This window comes from Orbicella faveolata, unplaced genomic scaffold (genome assembly GCF_042242905.1).
Source record: "Orbicella faveolata isolate gen_17 unplaced genomic scaffold, um_ofav_v1 contig_34, whole genome shotgun sequence".
Classification (NCBI taxonomy): Eukaryota; Metazoa; Cnidaria; class Anthozoa; order Scleractinia; family Merulinidae; genus Orbicella; species Orbicella faveolata.
In genome coordinates this window covers 13,372,501-13,382,316 of record NW_028301563.1, presented here as the reverse complement: position 1 = coordinate 13,382,316, position 9,816 = coordinate 13,372,501, and the positions used below count along the sequence as shown (strand labels likewise).

At 38.5% G+C, this 9,816-nt stretch overlaps 1 protein-coding gene and 1 pseudogene across 2 annotated transcripts; both read right to left on the bottom strand.

Moving 5' to 3' along the window:
• Nucleotides 1-1,534: 1,534 nt before the first annotated feature.
• Nucleotides 1,535-5,434, bottom strand: LOC149104882 (RAD52 motif-containing protein 1-like; annotated as a pseudogene). Its single transcript, XR_016201445.1, has 6 exons — nucleotides 5,313-5,434; nucleotides 5,135-5,213; nucleotides 4,016-4,153; nucleotides 3,291-3,413; nucleotides 2,678-2,828; nucleotides 1,535-1,850 (listed from the first exon to the last, which is right to left on the bottom strand). The product of XR_016201445.1 is annotated as an RAD52 motif-containing protein 1-like (transcript).
• A 2,179-nt stretch (nucleotides 5,435-7,613) lies between these two features.
• On the bottom strand, nucleotides 7,614-9,314 carry LOC149104881 (fibroblast growth factor 1-like). The gene is made up of 2 exons (XM_089272286.1): nucleotides 9,176-9,314; nucleotides 7,614-7,741 (listed from the first exon to the last, which is right to left on the bottom strand). The coding sequence occupies exons 1-2, from the start codon at nucleotides 9,291-9,293 to the stop codon at nucleotides 7,614-7,616; spliced, it is 246 nt and encodes an 81-aa protein (XP_089128412.1). The 5' UTR covers nucleotides 9,294-9,314.
• Nucleotides 9,315-9,816: the final 502 nt, after the last annotated feature.

Genomic DNA, 9,816 nt, shown 5'->3' with positions numbered 1-9,816 from the left:
CTCAAAAGGTCCACACCGGGAGCTTTTGCCGTACCTTTTGGTGTATTGATCCGAAAATCATATAACAAGAGATAATATGTTGTTTTAGAATTAGTACTTCTTAGTGGTGAAAAACATTTCAAGCCATGCCCACAAAACAGGTTCTTGGTACCTCTTAGGGGTTCTTATCAAAATTTCAGATGAGCACCCCCATCCTCTTTATATGGGAGCCCCCCCCCCCCCCTCTCCCGGGAGGTTTGGATTTCCCTAAGCATAGCCAGGTCTAGAGACAGATTTACAATGATAATTGTTTTCACCAAAAACGCAGCAAAATTATCCTGAGTGTACATTAAATTGTTGATTAAATAAATACAGAGGAACCTCCAGTTGCGACCGCTTCTCCTCGGCGACCAGTTCTCCAAAATACCAAACGTTTCCCAGTCAAATCACTATATTTGGAACCTCTTGTAAGCGACCACCTCTCATAAGCGACCGCGACCACTTTTGGAGCTAAAAGTCTGAAATTTTCTTTTGTTTTTAACCTCCCCTAAGCGACCACTTGATAGATAATAGAGCAAAAATTGGATAGTAAGGTGTTGTAACATTATTGAATTCCTGGAAAGTACCTGAGTTCTCCTCGACATTGATTTTTCACATGAATAAAACATTGAAAAGTTTAATGAAAAATGCACGTTCATTGTACGCTATCAGTCTTAAAAGAGACGACCTAAATGTCTTAGCTTATGCTAATGAGGTAAAATTTTGACCTAACATGGTTTAAAAAAAACAATTTTCAGAAGAAGATGGAAGAAGATTATAGTAATAGTGATGCATGAAGAGTGCATTGTGAAGGACGACAAGATCAGTTAATTTAAGAATCTCTAATTCCTTAAAAAGAGGCTCAGAGTGTTCATCTGGTTTCAAGAAAGTTATAATATGTATAGCCCTCTTTTGAAGAATTACTAGAGGTTTAAGAGTAGAATTATAAGTATTGCCCCAAGTTGATAAATCACAGGTGAGGAAGGGGTAAATAAGTGAATAATATAATTGATGTAATAATTTATTCCTGTTTACATAATATCTAATTTTAGATAATACTCCAATACCTCATGAGACTCTCTTGCTCAATTTGTGTAAGTATGGTTTCCAGTTCAAACTGGAATCAAAAATAGGAGATCTGAATCACTGACAGGCATTTCTTCAATATTGTTTACAAGAACTATTCCTTCCTTTCCAGGTTCATTAAGTGCAATTTCAGCTTTCAACACCATTACAAGCAAGTGAAGAGTTACCTGAATGTATTCTGAAGTCCTAATGGTGTATTGTGTTTCTCATCTGAATCACTGACAGGCATTTCTTCAATATGGTTTACATGAACTATTCCATCCTCTGCAGGTTCATTAAGTACAATTTCAGCTTTCAACACCATTACAAGCAAGTGAAGAGTTACTTGTATTCTGAAGTTCTAATGGTGTATTGTGTTCCTCATCTGAATCACTGACAGGCATTTCTTCAATATTGTTTACAAGAACTGTTCCTTCCTCTCCAGGTTCATTAAGTACAACTTCAGCTTTCAACACCATTACAAGCAAGTGAAGAGTTACTTGTATTCTGAAGTTCTAATTGTGCACTGTGTTCTTCATCTGAATCACTGACAGGCATTTCTTCAATATGGTTTACATGAACTATTCCATCCTCTGCATGTTCATCAAAACTGCAATCAGGCATGTCTTGTTGGTTTATCTCTACTCCAACTTTGCCATTGTCCAAAGATATGATAATCACTCTTCTAAATGCATTTTCATATGCATGTCTGTGGGCCAGTTTCTTGGCATATCCAAGCAATTCAAGTCTTTTAGTGGGGTCTTTTTCTGTGAGCCATAAAATTTACAAGGAATTTCAAAGTTGAAAAGTCACATAATCTTTATTTCCTGACAAAGTTTTCAAAAGAAATCTACTAGCCTTCGACTATTGGACACGGATTTCTTTCCACAAGGAAGACTCTCACAATTGCTCTATTGACAGATTATAATACCATTGCTTAAGGACGTTCGCATGAACATTTTCCAGTAAATAGATTTTTTTAATATTCTTACTGCAGTCAGATAATGAGTCACCTGTGTCAGTCACCTGTGTCATTTCAGAGATAAAGCATGTGACAAATTGGCATACATAATTCAGCATGGTTTACAGATGGTCTACATGGTCTTAAATAGCAAAGGTGAGTCAACAGAGGCAAATGATATTAGTCATATTTTGTAAAAGTGGGTCTGTTGCATAAATGATTCCAAATGTTGCCAACATAACTTAACCCTTCAAGAGGCATTTGAAACCACCACACAGATAAATGAAGAACTAAAAAGAACAGAATTCGATGGTGCATTTTGCAAAAAATTCAAACTTTTAACTGATAGATTTTCTTTCTTTTTTTGCTAAACAGAGAAAATCAGTAGAGAAAGTGATCTATCAAAAGAAAAATAGGGGTCACTGAACGTGCAAGATCGCTAAATCCATAGCAATGGCCATCTCCCCTGTTATTGTTCATTTTATTACTTAGCACACACTTGATGATGTAGAGTGTGAATTTTCCTATGCAGTAAGGATGCACAGAAACAATTCATGTGAACATCCTCAAGCCACTGTTTGAATTTAAAAATATCAGTGTTGACACTTTGACAGCCCATCAATCTATACTAACCTTGCTCTATCATGTTTTGATCTCCACCATGCCCAGTGCCATCACAAAAGAATTCACAATCTTTAATCTCCAGTCTAACCACACATCTATACAAAGAATTGTTCTTTTCCTGACAATCACTGTTATCAATTTTATTCTCTAGCCTCTCTAGCTGCAAAAAGTGCAATAGTAAAAACTTGTGAGAGGAGCAATTTCTTTTCCATGTTTCTGTTACATCAAGGGGAGTGGCTCCTCACCTAGGCAAGTGGCTACACTCCTCTTAAGTCACTAAACGTGAAGAGTTACAGTAAGTGCCTGCACTGATGACACATTGTGGTGACCCATATTACCCAAATGGAAGTGTTTGGACTTGACTGAGGTTCTCTCAGAAAACCCTAATTCATAAAAATTTAGAAATCATACATCAGAATTTTAACATCAACAACGACTTTATTTTACAAATTCAGATAATTAACTTTGGTAGCCAGTAATTAGTAAAGCTATTATGTACTAGGTAATCTACCCTAAACAAGAGATCTAATGATGGTATTTAAAGCTCAAAGACAAATAAACAAATAAATAATCACCATTTCTGAGTGACCATAACAAAATGAAGAAAGGAAGATTCCATTACCTGAACAATTTTTGTTGACCATCCATTAAATCCAAAGTAATGATTAGCAAGCACTGTGCACTTTGCCATGTACAAAGGGTGTCGAACAACTTCTGTGAACTTTTTCCGTTGAGCAAACCGGACCTGCATATACAATGCTAACCAATAAATTTTTAATTAAAGCTAACTCAGATAACACCATACACAGGTAAAAAAGTCTGCATTGGACCTAGAGTTCCAATTACCAACAGAGCACATCCTAGTTTCTGTTGTATTAAGTGTCCAGGAGTATTTTGACACCTCCTTAATGGGACAGCATGTCTATGAGAGGGTTTACCCACCCCCACCCCTTGTGGCATTAAAATCACCTGTACCTATTTGTACATGTAGATCTAATCTAGGTAGAGGGAATCACTGTGAGAGTTAAGTGTCTTGCTCAAGGATACAACACAATGACCCTGGCTAGGGCTCAAACCCAAATAACTTGATCTGACATCCAGGACACTTAAGCCCTCTGGCCTGGATTCTTCGAAAGGTGGATAACACTATCCACCAGATGAATCACTATCCAGTGGATAGCGTGGTTTGTTTTGTTAACACTTATATACTGGATAGCGATTTTAATACCTAGTGGATAGTGATATCCACCTTTCAAACAACCCCGGCCTGGCCTAAAAATTATGCAACAGTTGATAAAGAACATTATTACCATGAGAACTCTGCCACAAGGGAAAACTAAAACTGACCTTTAAAAATTGGCCTCCTAAAAGTCTCTTTCCACTTATTCTCTCTTTTGCCTTTTTTGCTGCCCTTGCTGAATAAAACTTGACAAACTAGAGAACTGTAGTTCAGGTCAGAACTATTCACAGTGGACTCCTCAGGAGCTGATGGCAAAAGTGATAATTTTCATGTTATTAGATAATCACTCAGTTAATTAATAATCACTTTTTGACTTTACTTTAGTTTATTACATGCAGCCTTGATTAGGTTCCTTCTCATGCATGGTGGGGAAGTAATCAGATTAAAAATGGATCATCCCAAGTTGGCTTGTTAAGACACTTTAAACCAATTTTACATGTTGAATGTTTATAGTGGTCAGTGCACTTAGCTACACCGTCCTACAACCCTGCAAAAAACTGTCGAGATAGTATTGTCAATGTTTCAATTGCATGTGATACTATAATGTAATCAAACCACACTGTAGCCCCCCACTACCTCCATTCAATGTTGTTTTGGTCTGAAAACCAAGAGACAAAGTTTTTGTGTTATCCCCGTCCCCACCAAAAACACATGATTACAAACATTACAAGTCAGGGGAGGGGTATAAGCTCCATTTATTTAACGACATTGTGGAATCTACTCAGTACAAATGGAAAAATGATAATACTTTTTTCAATATAGTTTTTGTCACAACTAGTTTAGACCAGGGTTGTAGCTCATTCAGCTAAGGCAAAACACTTAAACTGACAGACTGGTAATGGGTTCTAGCAGACGCATATCACCTAGGCTAGGTGATAGGCTTCTGGCTCTAGCAATGTTATACTTATTATTCTTTAATGGGTTTATCATTCCCATTACTTAGCAGTTGCTGATAGAGTGAAAACCTCAAAATTGTCTGACATTGAAAGTGGCTCTGAAATGCCTCCTTTAAGTTTCAAGTACTTATGCTGAGCAAGTTGCAGTCAAAATCATGTAATCACCTAAGAAAATTAATAGGCTTACTGTATAGGGCCACTCCATCTACACATTTTACACATAAAAAACTGACGTCAATTTGTTTAACTATCCAAGTCTTCAGTGTTCACAGTTCTGACGTTAAAAAGAGTTTCTATAATCAGAAAATTAGAACAAGAAAAATAAGTTACCTTCTGAACTATCCGATGAATCGATCACTTGTACTTCATACACCAATCCAAACTGGGAAAATATTTCAAGCAGTTTCACCTGAATCATTGAAAACGACAATTCTTATTGTTCAGTTGGACACCATTTTTGTCCATATTATATGGCAAAACATCTTATTATACACAAAGAAATCCTTACTTGTACCACTTCTTTCTCTAGCCGTCTTGAAATGTTGGTGACATACAGATTAACTTCATTCTTATGAGGACGAAAAAACTCGATTAGTTCAACTGATGAGTCCGCCATGTTTGTTTTGAACTTCCCGCGTATCGTCCGATAACTCAGCGGTATATTAGTAGAAAAATTTATCTGTGGTGTATCAATCATATAGTGGTTTTCTGTGTACCTGACACTTGCATTGCAATGGGCATGCCTACTATGTACGATTTTCGCGTCATTAGCGCCTCAAACTCCCTCAAACTAAGCTCGATAGCGAAATAAATGCTCGCCTGACAATAGTGTTTGGGATAACTGGGCAGAGACTCAAAAACAATATCACTGATAAGGGTGGGGTTCGAAGATACTAGTTTTTTTTTTTTTTTCTTTATACTCGTTGAGTCTTGGTCTTGCTCCACTCAATCCTATTACTTTTTTTTCAGTCATTTTTTTAAAATTCCACAGACCTCCTCATCTCGGCCAGAATGTCTCTTCAAAGAGATTTGTGGGACCGAGTGCACTTCGTATCAATCCATGCTCAATCCTGACTGGTATCTAGCGCTGACGAAACAAGGCGAGACGAAGCCTGGGCCCAAAACTAAACGTGGCCAGAGGGCTGTTAGTTTCATGAAAGAATCTTTGCTGTAAGATGATTGGACAGCGACTGATTCGCAAAGTTGACTAACTTGTAAAGAATAAAAAGATATAAATATAAGCGTGCTCGATCTAATAAGGCCACCGTAATGATTCGATTTAGCACCCTTCTTCAATACGCGTTCCCTAGATGAGTGCCTTTTTTGATGAGCGTCCCTATTCCAATAGGCTTCTCCATGGCTAAGGTGGCATTCAAGACAGGGTCTTAGAATAGGCTGACTAGACCGGTGAATTATGACTGCGCTCCCGTCTGAACGTAACATAGCCTGCGTGACAGGCGTTCAATGGTGAAGGAGAGGGGGTAGGGTTGGGGTTGGGGATGGGGGTGGGGGTGGGGGTTTTGGAGAGTGTTCGAGCAACGATCGCTGAATATCCTGAAAGACAATTCTATTTTGCTCAGCCGAAATTTGGCAGCAGTTGTGATTTACGGTATTCTGTCTTTTAATTTCTCTACCTGCTTACGGTTTACGCCGGACTCTTTGTGACAGATAAGATTTTTGTCCTACATTGATTCCCTTGTTTTAAACTTAGATAATAATAATGTACCGAAACCCCTTCCTGCTGGACAAAACACATTTTCTGTGGACAAGATATTCAGTGAGACTTTAAAATATTTGCAATAGTCGTTTGAGTTTTTCTGGCATATGTTTTCTCCCTTGTCAAATTATATTTTGCATTAGTCGTGGCCATCCGGTACCCCAGTATCCTCTAGCCCGACACAGATCGCGTGGACAAGGTGTCAATCCATATATATTTGGTGTTCCAGCGCTGATTGACTGATTTCTGACAACTCGCTCCGCGTGGCATCAACGGGGTTTCTTGGGCTCTAAGTGATGCGGGCAGGCTCTTCTTCCTTTCTTCCTTCCCTACTTTCGTTCCCACGAAGAGCCTCGCAGTCTCTGGGTAGCTGTGTAACTCATGTCTGGCTCAGTTATAGCCCTCAGTTATAAATGCTATACAGGGTAATCACTCACTCGTCCTCTTAACCCTTTGTGAGGCATAAGCTCGCAACTTTCCTAACCTTATTCCCACGGTCCTCTCTCTTCCTCCCTTGGGTTTTCTCGAAGAAGAGAGAGGGCCCTGAAAACGAAGTTGCATTTTTCGATCTTTTGCCGCCTTCCACATTTCTGGTCATGTAAGGCCCGTCTCATCTCAATTTCGAGAGTTCTCCGCCATGATGTATTTGGTCTCCTTAGGGTTTTACCTGACATAGGGCCTTATATTGTGTTTAATACGTTGCACTCATGGAACAATTGACTATGAGCAACTCTGTATACGGTGGTGAAAGGTACACAAGCCCTCCATAATTTGGACATGCGCTGTGGGGCCCGTTTTGTTTCCCTCTGTAGTATTTATTTCATAATTAAAAATTACAATGAAAACGTTCGCTGCCTAAAAAATTTCAAAAAGAACATTAGCTTTCAGCTGTCGATCTACAGCCTTCGATGGATAAAAATGGAATGCAAAAGGATAAAGTATATGCAAAAAGGGCGAGATAAAAATAATAAGAAGAACAAAAGCAAAGTAAAAAGTATAGTATTCTTTTTAAACAATAGTCACCTAATTTACACATTTTTACTTTGCTTTTGTTTTTCTTATTATTTTTATCTCGCCTGTCCTCTACACAATTCAATTCAAAACCAGACAGTTCTTACTTACTGTGGTATTTAACTCTCCGTTTGCACTCATTGCAATGTACTTTCCTGCCGCTTTTCCTTTTATCACACCGGCCTCCACCAACTCCATTACAAGAAAAACTATTGACAAAGAAACACAAGAAATAGCAGCTGCGGCTGGGTCACAACTGTCAGTGTTTCACTGATTCCTGTTTGTGTATTATGGAACAACTGGGACCTGTTGCCTAAGTACAGTGTTAGTTCGGTTCTGAATGGGATGCTAGTGCTGCAGGTTTCTTTTAACAAAGTTACGACAACGACCACTACGCAACATGGCGGCCATACTCTTGCTAATAGGTCGACCGAAACATGCAGCCTTGGTTTACAGCGTACATCTTTGATATTGGACATCCAGGTTATGGTCAATTGACACCTATAAAAACAAGTACTGGTTTTCGATTGGATCGCAGGCTCAAGCTAAGTTAACGTCTTAAAACAGTTGGGCATCGTTGGTGGGAAAGTGAAAAACTTAAATTAATCACCGTAGTCGGTGACAGAATGTTTGTCCAGCTAGATTTCTGATTTTCTGATGACTTCGTGCAAAGCATCTACACACTCTAATATTGTAACTGTATAATAAAGCTACCAAAGGACACGAGTGCAGTGTAGACAATTGCACACAGGGAACCCAATATTATAACAGGACCACCCAATTTATTTAGGATCGCCTTCCAAGTATTCCATTTAAAAAGAACAGCCCAACGTACGGCGAATTACAAAGAATGAAAATTATAAAGAGTGAAAATCATCAACAACGAATTACGATTTTGACGTTCCACCAAATTATCTAAATTAACATTGAAAGCGGAAAACTGGCCGACAATGAATTGGTCAAAAAATTAAGTTCATCACCGTCATTGAGTTTTTCTTTTTCGTGTCTGGCTACACGAAGACAATGCTATATTTTCAGTAACAGTCAGAATTCCTTTTCTTTTAGTTTCAAGACGTTGTAACTCAGTGAAGTTCACATCAAAAATACATTTTTTCATTGACACTCGGCCTTTTCGAATGCAAATCTCGATTTCTTGAAACTGAAAACTGCTTAAAGCCATGTAGCTTTAAAGAAGTTATACTCATAACTGACTATTACGCATTTCCTTTAAAGTAAGTTAGATAATATCGCTCTATGTGAAGGCGACATCCCTCCCTTGATTGATCATTTTCTTTAATCTCCTCACCTGCCTACTTGACAATGTAACAACATCGTGAAGAGAAATTAGAAAATAATCTTGCCTACTTGACAATTTAACAACATCGTGAAGAGAAATTAGAAAATGATCTTGCCTACTTGACAATGTAACAACATCGTGAAGAGAAATTAGAAAATGATCTTGCCTACTTGACAATGTAACAACATCTTAAAGAGAAATTAGAAAATGATCGCTCTCGGAAATGGCTAAAAAAATGCGAAGATAACGTTTCACTTGAGTTGTGGCTGGGTTACAATTCCTGGGCACGAACGTAAGACGCAGTTATACGTTACTTATAATTAGCCAAATAAATTTCTCTACTCACTGTAAACATCATTTTCGTCCCGGCTTCCCTCTTCGCCGTTCTCGTTTACTCTGAGGTAGAAACCATGACTGCATTTTAAATGCTTCGGTGACGACGTGTAGGGAGTAAAATGAACCATGTCGTTTGTTGTTGTTGTAAGTGGATGTGCGATACACTGAAGATATTTTGAGTGTACTAGTCTACCTTTATTGCGCACCTCGATTAATCGTGACTGACGCTTACCAAGTTAAAAGAATTTCGTTTTCACTCACCCTGCCAATTCCCTTTGCATTTTCTTTTCGTTTGGAACGGCACGTAAATTTTTCCTCTACATCGTTTCTTTTGGCCAGCGGCTGCTTATTGAAGATTTTTCTCGCATCCTTGTTGGTACTAAACTGACACTGACGTGCGTAGCATTTGAGACGCCGCCTTGAGACGGGATATGCCTTTTGCCTCTGTTTCAAAATGAGGTGCTTTTTGTCTCTGTTTCAAAATGAGGCTCGGCCCAAAAACTATGGCTAGAGTCTATGAGCCCTCGACAAAACCTCTTTATATGACAACAGGGCACGATCGCACACACGACATTTTTGAAAGGGGAATTTCTCCTTAAACGATACCTAAGGAAAAATATTTCCTGACCGTTCGTGAAGTATGAGCGAAAG